The sequence below is a fragment of the Aspergillus affinis genome (genome assembly GCF_023601865.1).
Source record: "Aspergillus affinis strain CMG 70 chromosome Unknown NODE_7_length_541545_cov_85_609384, whole genome shotgun sequence".
Classification (NCBI taxonomy): Eukaryota; Fungi; Ascomycota; class Eurotiomycetes; order Eurotiales; family Aspergillaceae; genus Aspergillus; species Aspergillus affinis.
This window is the reverse complement of record NW_026515788.1, coordinates 174,894-191,694: the sequence shown is the minus strand read 5'-3', so window position 1 is coordinate 191,694 and position 16,801 is coordinate 174,894. Positions and strand designations below refer to the sequence as shown.

At 53.7% G+C, this 16,801-nt stretch overlaps 3 protein-coding genes across 3 annotated transcripts; 2 read left to right on the top strand and 1 right to left on the bottom strand.

Moving 5' to 3' along the window:
• Nucleotides 1-315: 315 nt before the first annotated feature.
• Nucleotides 316-1,452, bottom strand: KD926_010345 (lytic polysaccharide monooxygenase auxiliary activity family 9 protein; the record flags this gene model as incomplete). The annotated part of the gene is made up of 1 exon (XM_053095824.1): nucleotides 316-1,452. One exon carries the CDS (start codon nucleotides 1,450-1,452, stop codon nucleotides 316-318), a length of 1,137 nt encoding a protein of 378 aa, XP_052960003.1.
• A 4,719-nt stretch (nucleotides 1,453-6,171) lies between these two features.
• KD926_010344 (putative membrane-tethered transcription factor (SPT23)) lies at nucleotides 6,172-10,601 on the top strand (the record flags this gene model as incomplete). The annotated part of the gene is made up of 4 exons (XM_053095822.1): nucleotides 6,172-6,873; nucleotides 6,942-7,840; nucleotides 7,918-10,414; nucleotides 10,470-10,601. The coding sequence occupies 4 exons, from the start codon at nucleotides 6,172-6,174 to the stop codon at nucleotides 10,599-10,601; spliced, it is 4,230 nt and encodes a 1,409-aa protein (XP_052960002.1).
• Nucleotides 10,602-11,261: 660 nt separating this feature from the next.
• On the top strand, nucleotides 11,262-15,840 carry KD926_010343 (putative TMEM1 family protein; the record flags this gene model as incomplete). Its single annotated transcript, XM_053095821.1, has 4 exons — nucleotides 11,262-11,301; nucleotides 11,375-13,923; nucleotides 13,978-15,051; nucleotides 15,175-15,840. The coding sequence occupies 4 exons, from the start codon at nucleotides 11,262-11,264 to the stop codon at nucleotides 15,838-15,840; spliced, it is 4,329 nt and encodes a 1,442-aa protein (XP_052960001.1).
• Nucleotides 15,841-16,801: the final 961 nt, after the last annotated feature.

The window sequence follows — 16,801 nt, the reverse complement described above, 5'->3', positions numbered from 1 at the left end:
AACAACAATCGGCCGCATTTCCCCGCCTCCCGTCATTTGGGTTCGTCTTTCTTCTCACTCCATGAATTCTACTTCATACTGTACATATGATAAATTATGTTTTATGATGTACTACAGTTCAGACAGATCTCAGGGAAGAAATAAAATGGAGGCTTGAAGTTCCAAAAAATAAATTTGTCTAGTTACACAGGTAATGATCTCGGATCCATTATTTAAAATGGGTAGAAAGTAGATTCAAACCTTCCGGTTGAAGATTGCAGGAAACGAACGTCGATTCGGTTCAAAACCCGGTCTTCTGTGACCTAGTTGATTGATTTAGGCAGAGGTGTCACGAGCGTGCTTCTTGTCGGTGACCAGCCACGAGAAGGTCTCGCTGAGGAGGCTGAGGAACTGGTCGGCAGAGAGCGAGTTGAAGTACTCAGTCAGGCTGGCACTGCTGGTGCCGGAGGGAGCAGGGGCAGAGGAGTCAGAGCTGCCGGTGGAAGTGGCAGCGGCGGCGGCAGTGGTGGTAGCGGCGTCCTGGACCTTGGTCTGCTGGGCAGGGGAGCCGGTGACGGTCACGCTGGCGACAGCAGTCGAGGTCTGGTAAGCAGTAGCAGTGCTGGTCTGGGCACCACCGGCGGCAGCCTGGGTGGAGGCAGCAGCAGCAGTGGTGGCAGCAGCGCTGGAGCTGGCAGAGCCGCTGGAGCCGGAGCCGGAGCTGGAAGAAGCGCCAGAGTACAGAGCGGGGCCGGGGATCTTGTAGGAGTCAAGGCTGGAGTAGATGCTGACGAGGATGCCGGCGTCGGTATCCTTGTAGAGCTTGGTACCAAGGGTGCCCGTGGGCTTGTCGCTGCCGCCACCGGTGACCTTCAGGTTGAAGCACTGGGGGTAGTTCTGGGCGCCGTCCTTGTTGCCGGCGGAGTGGAGACCGATGATTTCGTGACGGAGGACGTAGTTGCCGGCAGCAATGCTGTCGGGGACAGTGACGGTCCAGCTGTTGTTGTTCTTGATCAGCTCGTCGGAGGCCCAGGTTCCGGGGGCCTCGCTGCCGTCAACCAGACCCTTCTGGTCGATCTTGAAGAACTCGAGCGAAGTCTTGTCGACCTTGGAGCAGTCACCGTTGCAGTTGGCCAGGTAGGTGATGACGGGGCCGTGGTGAGACTCGGGCCACTCGGTCCACTGCAGCTCGACCTTGCCACCGGCAGCGATCTCGGCGGAGATGGCACCGGGCTTCGCGCTCTTGTGGCAGATGATGTCGGCGTTGGAGTAGTCGCTGCCGTCAACGAAGCCCAGGTCGGTGGCCTCGGTGGACCATCCGATGGTCTCGGGGGGGCTGTCGCTGTAGGCGTAGGAGCTAACGATGTATCCTCCGTAGTACTTGCCGTCAACAACGGCGCCCGAGACGTAACCGTGACCGGCGACCAGAGCGGCCGATCCGAGGACAACACCAGCGATTTTAGCGATAGACATGTTGTATGTGAAGATGATTAACGCACAGCGTAATCGAGTTAAGAGACCGAATGGGGTGGATAATAAAGAATGACGAAAAGAATGGTCTTCAATCAATGAAGCCGAAAAGAGAAAAAATGAGAGAATGGAAGGTTCTGAGACCCTGGAAAGAAATGAATGCGGTGGTGATGAGAAAGAAAGAGAAGTCGGATCAGCATCGTGAAGGACCAGCTTTTTATATGATTATGGCTGTTGTTCATCTGTCCGTCCAAACTCCCCCCGCCGGCGCTCAGACCAGGACGGTGTGCTTCAAATGATTAATGAAAGGTTCGTCGCAGGCGTTAATGCGGCACTTTGATAGATTGTCTGACAGCACTTCTCCGATCTGACTGGTTCGGAGCCCCTCTGATAGGTGGAGATTGGTCGAGAGAAGGTCACGGAGTCTGAGATTGATGAAAGACAAGCACCGGGGCCTTGTCCAAGGACGCGCCGGTAAGTTCCAGCGTTGAAGAACGAGTCCACTCCACCAGGAACGGGGGACTATTTGGGAGCTAGCGTTGCCCATACCGACCAGAACGAAGACTGCATCCACGGCCCTAAGACTGAAGGCTCACTAAAGCAGGGTTTCTTTCTGACCATGGCGAGTCAGGGGTGGAGCCCCGTTCCTGGCGCTTGCCTGCGACAGTCTAGGTTTCGGAGTATGAGCTATTCTCCAGCCTGCCAAGTGTCAATATGAAAACTTCTACCTCGTGGTTCGGAGCAATTACCCTTTCATTCGCGCCTGAATGACGAAAGATCCCAGTCAACATTAATTGCGCGGAGATTTGAGCAGCGAAGCCAAGGTCTTGGTAGTTCGTGAAAGAGGAATTTAGAACTTGGATGAGCGCAAATCGGGCGGTCGGCCAAATCGGATTTGCTCCACGTGCCTTGCCTTGCCCTGATCCCGATCCGGACTGCTGTTTACTATGAACTATTCACATTTGACCATCCGACGACTCTCTCCGGAGTATTCTTCTTTACTAATGCCTACCTATAGGAGTGAGGCAAATTACTTCGAGGCATTAGTCTAGACAACGCGGCCTATTAGGCTGTTCCCTCCGTGATAATGTCAGTCTGCTCCCTCTTGCGGCATCGTTGCCCGTGAAACCGCTAATTGCATCGTGGATTCAATATAAAGCGGACTCCATCGACCGGCCTAGCAAATTCCCCCTGCTTTTCCTGCTATGGCGCCATGATTCCATCCCGTCGATGGAGATTAGGGGTTAAACCGTTAAATTGCAGGAGCCCCTATCGAGACCCTCCTTGGCAATATCTAACGGTGGTCTGCCTACGATTTAGGCCCCATTAGCGTCCAATTGATTTACCCGTGGCGTCGGCTACCATTGTTCATCCAGTCGAGGACCATAGAAAATGTAAAAAGGTACGAGAATGACGACATTAGCTGCCATCCTGATTGATTGACTTGATTGCTTTCATTTAGTTGTCCGGGCCAAGGGATCCCCCCTTTCGTATGCCTGACACGCCCCCCCGACGAAGCGCTCGGCTTTATCTAAGACAGGAGAAGCCGCCAACGAGGTGGCTACGGTGTATATTAAATTAATCTATGGGTGGGACTGTGATCCGGGCAGCCTGCAACTATCGTCAATCACATCCTTGGACTGAAACATCCAACGGTTAGCGTTGCCGCCATGTCTGACCTAGGCCCGTCCGTTCGAATCCGCTTGGGGCCTCGTTGCGATTCGTCCAAGTTTTTTGCTCGTAGGGCTTCCGGATACACGCCGACATATGAAACGACTGTGGGCATCCGACCAATTCCAATGCGTTTTATGCTTAAATCGCAAAGCTGGTCCGGCAGTGTCGTCTTCTGATTTTCACCCTATCCACGGGTTAGGCTTCTTTCCCGTAACGCCGAAGTTGTATCCGCCGAGTACAGCGCCCATGTTTCTCTAGAAAGTCCGAGATTATTGAGTAAGATGGGGGCCGTCATTTCCGGTGACAGCCAGACATTCTGGCAGGGAATAATCAATATTATTGCTACATACTCCGGAGTTGAGCAGGCCCAGTGGCAAGGACCTTTCGGGCGAGAGATTATTGCGAACAAATCAACAAAGGCCGCAACTACCAGTGCTCAAGATTGATATAAACCTATCTGGAGCCTCTTTAGATTGGTCACTCAGCCACTCACTAAGTGGCTCTCCTTGTTGTATATTTTAAGGTTCATATATCAGGACCTGTGTGGATTTAAGACACTTTTCTGTTTGGCTCTTTATATCTTTGACGGGCCCAAAAGTATCTATCCAGCCGCACTACGAAGTACTCGGTCTCTTTTAGTTTTAGGTGTGCACGCTATAAGGAGCGGAATACTACCTATGTGACTACCAATGTCGCATATAATGCCGGATGAGAGGGCCGAAATTGACTTTGTACTCCATATCTCACAGAGATCGGTTACTACTGGAAGTAATCAAAGTATATTTTTAGATAGCCACTTAGAAGGTATAGTTTTCCGATAGCTGAAGTCTCATTCGGACTTATGATTTTTCATGTAAATGTCATTGACGGATCAACTAGGAATCTTTCTCCATCTTGCTTTTGAATGGTCTCCCTGATTAAGACCCTCATCGTGCAGATGCACTACAGCAGCGGTAATGCAAGAAACATTGTAAGATTGTCTAGATTTGGTCGAACTGGTCTAGACGTGAGTATCAATTACTGCGCAGTACTCCGGGGCTGTAGATGGGGTTACCTGAAGACATATATTTTTTTAGGTACTGTGTAAAGGTACACCTTACTGCTCAACAAGTATTGACATTGAACTTATGAAAGTTGTTCATCTTGTTTCTAACTGTCAAACGTAATCCGATACTGAGAGGTTTCTTGAGCGGTCTGCCGCATATATATTCTAGTCCAGAGGACAATGCAAGACTCGATCCGGAATAAATCAACTGTTACCAATGATGATGACAAAAGACTACAGTACGAAGTAGAAGCAAGCGGATCTACCAGTATCTACTGAGTAACCAACTACCCACGACTCCTTCCAAGATCGGCCCAGCCACCGAACGTAAACCACCAGAAAAATTCTGCAACGATCGCTATGGGCTCTGGAAGCGAGCGAACCAGGAAGCGGCACTCGTATCTCTCTCCGACATCGACCGATAAAGAGACGTGATCGCCGACGACGGAGTGGCCGGCCCTGTAAGGCATGCAGCCGGGCCTGTCAGGTCTGTACAGTAGGGAGCAGAGAACCAATGATTCGTTCTCCGCCATGAGTAGATGCAGGCTGTCAGACCGACCATCGCCATCTAAGGCAAATATCTAGTCACGGCGCTTATCATTATTTCAAACCAGCCGAAGATAAAGCGGGCAAGACAGCGGACGTTGTGCTCAGTAGCAGATCAGTGAGAACACGTTACGGCGCCTTATCCCCTGCCTCGTACAGTCGTACTACCCAATAAGACTCCCAGTCATCGGGGTACAGATTACCAACTCGGTAGGTAGATGGAGGCACTCGTGCCCCACGGGCGTCAACGATAGGCGGGATGGCGTAACCCCGGACGTCTACCTAGGAAGAATGTACTAGGTACCGCCTTGGGTAGTACGAGCATGACGAAGGGGTGTCGTTGGCGTCCTGTTGCAGGTGAACAGCTGTAGAGCAACCAAGGGAAGACGTCCGGGATCATCGTATTCCACGCCCGAAGACGAAGAAGGCAGCTAAGATTGGGATTCGAAGAAAATCCGTTGAGGAACTGGATCTTAGTCATCGGTATCACGACGTGGCTGTGCTTACCTGCCCTGTAACAATACCTGACTTTACGGTACCTACCACTCTCCCCAACGGCACTAAGTCTGGATTGGGCAATCTCCTGAGTCATCATTTGACAGCGGCACCCAATCAGAGGATGTCAGTTGAGGGAATTGGCATTCGGCCGTCGAGTTCCTCCGACCGCTATGTGTGGCCGTTGCCTTGTCGGGCTTAGCAGCAGACGGGATGACCCCTGCCCCGTAACTTACGGTACATCGTGTTCATATTCGTACGGTAAGTGGCCATGCCCCTTTCTCCAGGCTGCCGGCTTATCGCACTCTTTTTGGGTCTTTTCTGCGACTCTTTGAGTTACTCACAAAGACACGCAGAGAAGGCGAGAGAGGAGAGAGGAGTCACGAATACTACTCCTCTTACTCTTTTTACCCCGACTTACCTACTCCCACCGTCATTCTCACGGAGTTAGGTCTACCTCGTCCCTACAATCCACCATTATTTACTTATCACACCGCAATCAATCAATCAATAATCCTTTTTTGGCGCCCACCGCCTCCGACCCTCGCCTCGCCGCTCTCTAGTTTTTCCATCCTCTTCTCCCCTTTCCCTGTCCAGGACGACTGCGCCGCCCCGTCTCCGCCCTTACGCCCACCTTACCTTACTTTTCTCTTCCCCAGAGCATAATCTCACCCTCCCCCTCAATCCGTCGATCCGCTAGATCTTCCGACTCCTGTTGCGATTTATTTCGATCGATGAGGGGTGCTGTCAGTCCGAAAGGTTGGACCTGTGCGTCGTGAGCGACCTTCATCTTTCGCCTGACCCGGTCAATTCTGTGCCGACCGTCTTTTGTCCTGGTTGTACGATCGGGTCTTGGAACGCGGTGATTTGTTTGGATCTGGGACACCATTAAGAGGAAGCTATCTGGCGCTGTAGACCTCCTCAACCCCCTTGGTCCTGCGCGTCTCCCCGGACATTCAAGGATGGGACCGGCTGAGGCTGCCTCTTCGCCCGTGTTCCCCGTCTTGGACCCGATTGTTGTCGACGACGATATGGAGGCGGTCTACCAAGATACCAATCTCGACTTTCTTGACCCGTCGGGCCTGTCCGGGACGACCGAGAGTGCTGGCCGCGACTTCGACGACCTTTTTGCCCATTCCACTTCTTCCCGCACTGTCACCGACTCGGACTCGACGTGTTTGTCGCCGGCGGAGCTGTCTGTGAAGCGACCTTACCCAGAAGCCGATGTGCTGAAGCGGCCTAGCATCGTGAAATCAGACTCCCCCGCAGAATCCCCCGACGATTCGAGTCGCAGTTCTTCCTCAGAGTCGCCGCGGAACCATATTCGAACTGCCTCGCTCGCCTCGAGCGCCGTGTACAGCGAGAACCCCAACATGCCTTTTGGCTACACAACGGAGGATTGGATTAATCCCGAATTGATGCCGGTCAAAGAGGATGATTCCTTCTCGTTTGATCCGTCCGTGTCGCTCATCGATGGCCAATTTGGCGCGGAGTCGGATCCCACTGAGAATGTCATGATGAACTCCGCCTTCGATTTCGAAAGTGCTGCCAGTAGCCCGAGTCCATTGAAGACCGATCCTCCTCCGCAACCGATGTCGCAAAGGAGCTCGAAGAGCCGTTTTCGCAGCGCGTCTAATATCACCGCTAGGCAGTCTTCATCCCCGGTAAGTCTCCCCCATCATCGCGCATATGACACAAAACCCCTTTCGCTAACCTTGGATTGTTTCTAAAGAGTTTTTCAACGGGATCCTCTTACTTCAACCTCGGCGCCAAAGAACCGTCCCCGTTTTCGGCCTCGAAATTCCCTGTCAAAGGAAAATCACCTTCAAATCAATGGGTAGCCCACTCTCCCTCCTCACTTCTAGAGGAAAGCTTTGGTGGAATCAATATGAATGGCAGCTCCCCGATGAGCCATGGTCTGACCTTCACGCCCAACGCATTTAATTTTGGTCTCAATTTTGCGCCGTCTCCAGTACCAAGCACAATTAAACCGGAATCCCCTCAGCGTCATATGTTGACCGTTCATCCGACGTCCCTTAAGTCGCGCGTGGAAACACAAATCCCCATCCGATTGACGCTCTTCCCGTTACCCGCCGGTGTTAAGAAAGTAAGGCTACCTAGTCATACGATCTCGAAACCGAAATTCCTCGCACCTGCGTCCGCCGAACGATCCGCCGAAGTCGTCGAATTGCACACTAGTCTTGTTTGTACTAGTGCGATGCAGGATCAAACGAAACTCAGGAAGGCGTTTGCTCGAGCTAGAGGCGAGGATCGCTACCGTGCGTCGAGTTCGAGTCCTCAGACCTTTAGTGACTTGCCGGAAGACGAAAAGCCTCTGGATGGTGGCGAAGTGAAAATCTGTACTGGCTGCATCCAGCGTGAGCGGAAGCGGGCTTTTCGAAAGAAGCAGAGAAAGCCAGAGGAAGACGAGTTGTTCCAAAAAGACGAAGAGAAAAGAGTCATTGTTTTCAACACAAATGAGATTAAAGAGTGGACCGAACCGTCTAAAAACGCCATGCCGGGGTATGGTGACACCCCGGGGCCTATCATTCCTGCCGGGGCCATGCAGGTCGAATTGCCTATGCGCATCGCGTGTTATTGCAGGCACCAGAATGAGAAACTTGGATTCCAGTACGTCATCTTACGATCCCTCCTTCCCCTCCTTCTCCCTTCTTCCGTTTCTCTTCGACTGACATATTTCTGTGCAGGGTTATCTTTACGGTGAAGGACTACAAAGACAATGTTATTGCGCAAGCAATTACTAACTCGATCATGATCACCGATGACCACAAGACTCATGCGCCGCCGGCGGCTCCTGCCCCTGGTCCTTCTCCTGCTTTGCCGGATGGGACACAACTCCCCGGCGTTGGTGTCTTCCCGTCTGGTCCTAGCGTTGACCAGGGGAAGACGCCCCAGCAAGCACCGTCACCATCAGCAACGGATCTTCAAGGTTTACAGCAGAGGTTCAACTCACAGTATCAGCTTAATGGGGGCTCTTTCTCTTTGCCCCAAAACCAGGCCAATGGCGCTGGGCCCTCCAATCCGCAGCCCTCTCGAAGTCTCTCCCGCCAGACATCACCGAACGATTTCCAGGGACCGATGACCAAGCGGCGCAAACATAGCAACTCCGGAAGGGTCCCGTCGGAATTGACCATGACCAAGCTTGAAGGCGTGCAGCCCTCTGCCGGCGTCTCCAATGCATCGGGTCTTGGCAACGACACGCAGTTTTCGGCGCCCCGTGGATTTGCCTCCCCCGTCGAAAGGCCTTTTGTGACCTCATCTGGCATGCCAAATCAATTTTCGAACGGCCCACCGACACCTGGGAGCGGCGACAATAACCCGTTTTTCAACCCCGCCGCGCAGCAAAGTCTGGATAGCTTCATTCAGCAGCAGCTGATGTCCGCCCCGAACTCGGCTCAGCCGAGCCGCCCCGGAACACCCGGCGGTTCTTCTCGCAACACATTCCAAGACCAAAGTCTCAATATCTCATTAGGCCCGAGCCCCTCGACTCCCATGTGGCCGCCTATAACTAACGCTGGCAACCGACTACCTTCCGTCATTCACAAGCTGGTCCCCGCCGAGGGTTCTATCACGGGAGGGACAGAAGTAACGCTCCTAGGAAGTGGCTTCTATCCTGGAATGGAGGTTGTCTTCGGCGATACGCTTGCCACAACGACCACGTTTTGGGGCGATAAATGCCTCAATTGCCTAACTCCGCCCTCACTTCATCCCGGAATGGTGGCAGTCGTTTTCAAGCATGAGCATCCCACGTTCGGTCAACTGCAGCCAGCTCAGCCCCTGATGCCTAAACAGCAACAATTCTTCCGCTATGTGGATGATCGCGAGCTGCAAATGTACCGTCTTGCCCTGGGTATCCTTGGACAGAAACTTGGAAGCCAAGCAGACGCGTTCCAGACGGCCCAGCAGATCATGGGTAGCGACTCGAAGTCCATGTTCAATCTTCCGAAGGATTTCCAGGGCAGCTCTGGCGGTCATCAGCGCCAAGTCCCTGGGTTGGAATCGCAGGGTAAATTGAGTGATCTAGACTCGAAAATGCTCTCTTATCTTGAGTTTATCGATCTCGATGACAACCCACGCCCACCCAAGTTTAACAGCCGAGGCGGAACCGGCCAAACTCTCCTTCATTTTGCGTCTTCTCTGGGACTTACCCGATTTGTTGCTGGGCTCCTGGCTAGAGGCGCAAACCCGGACGTGCAGGATAGCACTGGCAACACGCCCATGCATTTGGCAGCCCTGAACGGCCATGCGCACATCGTCCACCGACTGCGCCTGGCCGGTGCTAATGTCAACGCTCGTAGCATCCGAGGATTCACTCCTGCTGACTTGGCTACCACGTTGCCGGCACACCAGGCAGCTCTAATCCCTGCGCGTCACTACCGCTCGCGCAGTGTTGGGTCCTTGGGCTCATCGCGACGCAGACACAGCAGCTCGGCCTCGCTCCATTCCATGTGGGAGTCTTCTTCAGGCTCCTTCGATAATGCTGTTGATGATTCGGAGGACGAGGAAGAGACCGATGAAGAGGATGTCGTCAGCTTCACAGTATCCCGACGAGCAAGTGTTCATCAAGATGCGCCCTCTCCGATCTCGCCTCCCGAGCAATCCGCCCCCGAGGAAGATGCACGACCATACTCCCCTCCCGCGGCTCTGGTTGCTTGGCGAAACCAGCTTCAAGCCCAGATCAACCAATTCCAGCAGAGCGTTTCCAATGCATTCCCTAACCTGCCTGCTTTGCCGCCTATGCCGGCTTTGCCCGACTACCAGGCCCATCCGATGATGCGACGCATTACCAACCTCGTCCCACACCGGCCAGCGTCCGCCAGGGCGGCGAAGGACGGTTGGTGGGACATGTTGACGGGCAACTCTGCGCCTAGTACCACTGAGTTACCCTCTTACGAAGATCTCTATCCACGTAAAGAGGAGAACGAGGAAGAAGCGGCGCAACTCAAGAAAACGAGCATGCTGCAAGCAGCGACGGAGGCAGCGTTGGACCAGCATTTCGAAGCCCAGGTCACCGAACAAGCCAGTTCGTCCCAGACTCCCGCGGCCAAACACGACAAGGATGATCTCAAGGATATCCGCATTGGCCGTAAAGTGATTTCTCGTGAACAGCAAAAGCACCTCCGAGAACAGCAAGCTCAGAGAATGAAGGGACTTGGTAACGACCGGAACCTCTACTTTATTTGGGTAAGTGCTTTAACATCCTGGGCGGTTTTCTTCCAGACACTAATTTTCGTCACAGATCCCTCTTTTGCTTCTGGTCATCGGCGCATGGATTCGGAGCTACGTTCCAGGTATCTGGCACGGGTTCTCAAGTGGTGTCGAGTTTGTCAAGTCCCGCTACGCGCAGCGGGCCTTGGATGTCGGGGTCTAATCTTTCTCTCCTATTTTATCTCTTATCTTCAACTCCATCTTGTTCTCTCCTGACCCCCTGTCCTTTCCTTTCCTTTCCCCCTTCCCCTTCCACCATATTTCTTTCCGTGCACCCGACCCTTTTCTTTTTATTGGAATGTTGTTTTCAGCCAGGGCGTTCATGTCCCCAGAGTGGGCGATACAAATGGGCCTGTTTTCTTTTGTTTTACCGATTACTTGCATAATGATGGGATATGACACTTTGATCTTGATTGGATTGCATTACTGATTTGACATGCTGTACAAAGTCGTTCATTGGATTTCCAGAAGGCTATTTTTGTGATATGAAGGACTTGAATACTAGGTGAATGTATTTATGTGTATACAATTTATGGGCGCGCGTGTATATAGCCCCCTATTTCTATTATGATAGTCAGAATCTTTTCAGAATTTTGAATGTTCTTACATCCTGCATTGTATGTGTAGACCTGTCTGATGGTGCCAAGACCAGGCACATGGAGGCGCGGGAGCCGCAACGCGGAGAAGACCGTTCGTCAACAACCCGTCCCCTGATATTCTCTCGAGTCCTTACCACCCCCCAAAGTCCCTCCCTTCACCGAATCCCCAAAACGGAATGATTCCTTGGAGTTGTTCAATTTATCCCGGATAGCGCTCGGGGAAAATGGACCCATCACCACAGGCGGGCTCGAGCAGTGTCACTGGTAGGTAGAAAAAGACCGCCCCGGAGAATAAGATGGAACGCAGGGTAGCTTACACTCGCTTGCAATGCTCCAGTCGAATATACCGATCCCTCCGGACTGTTCTCTCTCGTCCAGCCTGTCATCGCCGACAAGTTCCCGCTCAAGAACCTCCACTGGAAATCCCCCACGCGCCCCGTCCGGTCGATCGAATCCCTTCGCATTGGCTTCGTGCCAGCCGCCAATGAAGCCGATGAGCGCAAGTCCTCCAGTGACACCACCAGAGGCGCCGTAACGCACCGGCGACACCAAATCCCTGGCCTGCGCCAAACGCCCTACCTGAAAATCTTCCTCCTTCGCTGCGACGATAATGACACCTACAAGAGTACCGCGAGGAAGGCCCTGCGCGAATGGATCAAGAACCATGCATCAATGTCGCATTCCTCCGTTCCGTCCAGCAGTCAGGAGAAACACGATGCCTTTGAATGGCTGATTCTGCATGTTGTTCAGGACGGCGACGGCACGGAGAAGGCAGCCTCGTCCTCGAAATGGGGCCGCACTACGACAACAGTACTCGAGAAGATCAAGGCAGATTTCAACGGCGCCTCGAAGACGGCGGTGGACCGTGTCGCTCAGCTGCGATTACCCAAGGCCGGAAGTCCGCAAAAGCCGCCCGAGTTTGCTGATCAGATCGAGGACTTCGTGGACAAAACCAAGAATGCGATCTTGACGTCTTTCAATCTCCGAGTGGCACAATACGAGGAGGACATCAAGGAGAAAGACTCTCAGCGGAGCTTGCCGGGATGGAACTTCTGTACGTTCTTCATACTGAAGGAAGGGCTGGCTAGGGGCTTTGAGAATGTCGGATTGTTCGAGGATGCGTTACTCGGATACGATGAATTAGCGGTCGGTCTGGATACCGCAATCAATGAGCAGCTCGAGGGTAGCAGCGAACAGCATGGCAGCGCTTTCTTGATGTGCAGCAAGGATTGGCAGGAGAAGGCCAAGGCAGCTCTGGAGTCCAAGGAATCATTCCATCAGGATGAGAATGAAGACGAACCAGTCCCGATTCCCGACCTCAACGCCCAGGATTTCCCCATTGATTCCAACAAGAAGTCCTATCGAGAGAAGATCCTGGCCAGCGATATCTCCATTTTCGATTTCCGCACATACCTCTACTCCAGGCAGGTAACACTGCTTCTGAGGGCGGCCAGGGCTCCTTCTCTGGTGAACAGCGAGCCGGATGTCAATGAAAAGCCGGCTAAGGCACCGAAGAAACCGGAGGACATGCTGCTCTTATCCGAGATCTGCGAGCGATCTACGGAATTTATCAGTCTCGCGGCGCGAACCCTTCGGTACGACCTGGAGACTGGACTCGCTGATGTGGACAATGTCGCTAAAGTGGATGTAATCAACAACCTGGTCTCATCATGGGTCTATGCTGCTGCGCAGCAAATCCTATCCCAGACATACACTGCAGCCCTTGTGCTTCCCGAATCCTCTTTGCACACCATCAGTAAAGCGGTGGACGGCAGCGCATCTGCGGAGACCAAGGCCGACCTCCCTAGACGGTCGAGCTCTTTAGTGACGCCAAATGCAACACGCCCTGCTCGATCGAACACGGAAAGTGGCCCGCCAGATGCTATAATGTCTGTCCACTCGCGCTCTAGTAACGATGCACCGAAACTCGCTCCGCCGATAACCCCTAGAACAGGATCCGAGCAGCTGGCATCCGGACGAGGGGAGCTATGCTTGATGGCTCGGCGCGAGTTGGAGGAGATTGCCACGCGATGCGGGTGGGAGGAAAAATGGAAAAAACTCGACCTTCTCTTCGACGATAAAGACACGAATTCGGATATGGACGAGGTGTCACTAGATGACGAGACTCCGAAGCCGGCTGAAGAATCGCAACCTGCTCGCACGCTTTCTGGCGTCGATCTACCCAGTTTGACTGCCTCTCTTCGGTCGAGAAAGTCATTCCGTCACCACTACGAGACCCTTACTGATTCCATGTATCGGCATCATATCACGGCGAACCGCTCCTACTCGGCACAGATGGCCCTTGCCGACATGGCTCTCTTGCGATTCCGCCAGAGTGATTACGGCGTTGCGGCCTCTTATTTCCACCAGATCACCCCATTCTATGGCAGCAAACGCTGGATCGTCCTGGAGGGGGTCATGCTGGAGCTTTATGCGCGATGCCTCCGCGAGCTGAAACGGACAGAGGAGTACACCCGGGTGATTCTTCGTCTCCTGGCGAAATTCGGGATCTATACACAGTCGTACTTAAGCCCCCGGCAAAAGACACTGGATGCTTCAGCGATATTTGCCGAGAAAACGTTGGCGTCTCAGTACGTCGATGAGCTGTTTGAGGTGGCTAGCACGCTACAGAAGGAGGTTACCGCTCCACTGACAGATTTCTTCGCGGATCTAGAGGTGAACCCGGCTATCCTACATTATGAAGACAAAGATGGGTTCCGGTTGCGGCTCGGTATACGATTCATGTTGGGCAAACGGATCAACATCGATTCAATGAAGATTCGACTGGTCAGTGGCGGTAGTGGTCAGATCAGCGAGCATTGGATCGAGGCGCCGACTAAGACTACCATCAAGTCGTCCCCGACGAAGATCCTAGTCGACTCCACGGTACGTTCGCCAGCCGAACCTCATTTGTGTCATACCCACTAACATTAGGCCTAGACTACGCTACAAGGGAAGTACTTTGTTGACCGGGTCGAAGTGCGAGCGCGCAACATCCTATTCACCTGGGGAGGAGGGAAGCACGCGGCTCTTCCCATTGGATTCAGGGAAGCTGTCGACGCCGAAGAAGACCGACCCTCCATCTTCTGCTACCCACCACCTCGGGGACTTCAGGCCAAGATCGAGTCACCCCATCTAATCAACCTAGAGGAAATGCGAACGCTCGAGCTGGTACTGAACAGCGGGTGGAACGACATCAAGACGGGCAACATCCGCGTGCGGCCTGCCACGGCCGGCTTACGATTGCGCATCACCGAAGCCCAGGTGGTGGAAGGCGAAATCAAGATCCTGGCCAACAGCGAGGGCGGCAGTATTGAGTTCACCAATCTGGCGCCGGACTCGTTCGTTCGGTTCCGGATTCCGTACACCGTTGAGGAGCATCACACGATCCTCTCGGCTCGTGCGGAAGTGGGCTACGAGACTGCGCGGGGGCGGTTCTCTTACTGCTCGACTCACAACGTCAACTCGGGCCTTCCGATCAGCGTCAACGTGCAGGACACATTCAAAGACCGGGTGCTGTTCTCTCGCTTCACCGTCAGCCCGGCCATGATGATCCCGCTGCGAATCCTGAAGTGCGACATCCCCAGCTCGGACATCTACCAGGTGCAGTCCAACATCGGCGATTCGACGGCGCTCAGCGTGTTCCCCAAACAGCCTGCCTCGCTGCTGTACAAGATCCAGCAGCGGGAAGACAGCGTGCAGTCGCCGGGGTCGCGAAAGTCTCTCCGGCTCAGCGTGGATTTCACCTGCGTGGATGACGAGTGTCTGACCGCCATTGAGGAAACCTTCCGAGGGAGTATTACGGAGAGCAAGTTCCGACCGTACACGGCGCTGCTGCTGACGCATCTGCTCGAGGCGTTCCGCACGCAGCTGTCGACGTCAGAGATGGAGGTCGTCGGACTGGTGCGCGAGGTGGAAACGTTGCCTTATGGCAGCGTGCGATGGGAAGGGTTGCTGGATACGCTGAAGGAGCCGATGGAGGAATTGAAAGCATGGCTCCGAGAATGGCACCAGGTGAGCGATTTACACATACTCTTTTTGAACCTACGTCCCCACTCAGGTCCCCCCTTACCTTTTCTTTTTATCTCCTATTTGAGATCTACAAATTGGAATGCTAATTCTTTTGGGCGCCACCAGAACCACCCCACGATCAGCCTCCCCGACCAACCGTCCATTCCACGCCGCCATATTGTCATCCCCGTGGACATCCCCGAGATTCAGGTCGTGCACACGGCGGAGTTACGACTCACGAACCTAGTCGATCAGCCACCACATGCGGCCGTGGGGCAGATGATCGCCGCGGAGCTCAGCCTACGACATACCCGACGATGGTGCTCCCCGCAGCATCGCGAGAACGAAGGCGGTCCGCTGGAATTCTCGTACGAGATCCACGCCAACCCGGATCTCTGGCTCGTGGGTGGCCGACGACGCGGCAACTTCACGGCCGACGAGGGCGAGACGTCGACGTTCGCCGTGATGCTCCTGCCCCAGAAACCGGGCCACCTGCTTCTCCCGGGCGTGGAGATCCGCACGTACGTTCCGGCCGCGAGTACGAGCGCGCCAGCCACCACCACTACTAATCAACCAGGCGGTGGTGGCGCCGCAGCATCAGCCGCCGCAGGAATCAGCGGACCGCTGGGCTTGCAGCGGAGGCAGATCGCTTGCGAGGTGGACTATCGCAATCACGGCGAGACGGTGCAGGTGCTACCAGATCTGCGGTCGACGACGGTGAGCCTGAGTCTGTCGGGCGGGAGTCACGGGGGAGCGTGGCTGATCGATTCGGAGCGACGAGTGCATGTATAGATGATCGTGGTTGTTGTCGATAGAGCGAGCGCGATAGATTTCGATATATTTATATATGTACAAGATGTGACTACGATGTTTACAGAGTCCAGAATATGAAATGGTATGAAGTATACAATCTTCAAAACAGTGCAAGCGGGCAAAAGGCCCAAGTTACCCGACGGCTTACCTCGTTAGCGGCTTAGCGCCCGTCCGGTTGACAGGGAGAAATTCAATGAAATGGGCAGAAATAAGAAAAAAAGAAAAATGGTTCGTGCCCCACCCACCCGTCCCAATCTCAACAAAATGGCGGTTGCTTTCCCCAACAAGATTGGCATTTGCCTGTCCCCCGCTGTTACTCCTTCGAGTGGCCGACGGCTTTCTATTTCATGCCTTGAATCTCCTTACTGATGTCGATGGTGCTTGATTTTTTTTATTTATTTATATTCTTATTCTTGTGATTGATATCAATTACCCTCAGCTCGCCTCCGGTGGATTGCGTAGAGGCCACGGAGTACATCGTACAGAGTAGAGAGTTCATCCGGAAAGTATCCCGATCTACGGCGTCCTCTCCTCTCACTCGTCGAGCAGAGAGCCAGACTCGAGACATGTGAAATGGCACGATGCAACCCGAACGATCTCCGAGCATCTGATCCAAGGGCAGTGAGCTTATGATACCTCGGGAAGGGTGAGAGTGAGCACCGCACGTAGTCTAAGCCAACTGAAAGGAAAGGGTCAACCCCAGTGATCAGTGGAAGGAAACGCTAACGCGAACGCTAAACATCAAAAAGAAAAGAATTGTTGAGAAGCCAAGATCGCCAGCAGTGGAGCCCCTTGGCGCCTGGGAGGTTGCCCATTGGTGACCTCGACGCCGGCGGCGTTCCCCAGTCTCGGGTCCTTATTTGACTCAAGTCGAGGGATCGATTCCTATCGATTAGTGTGTCCAGTGTCCACGTCGCCACGGAGTCTCCTCTGTCGGAGT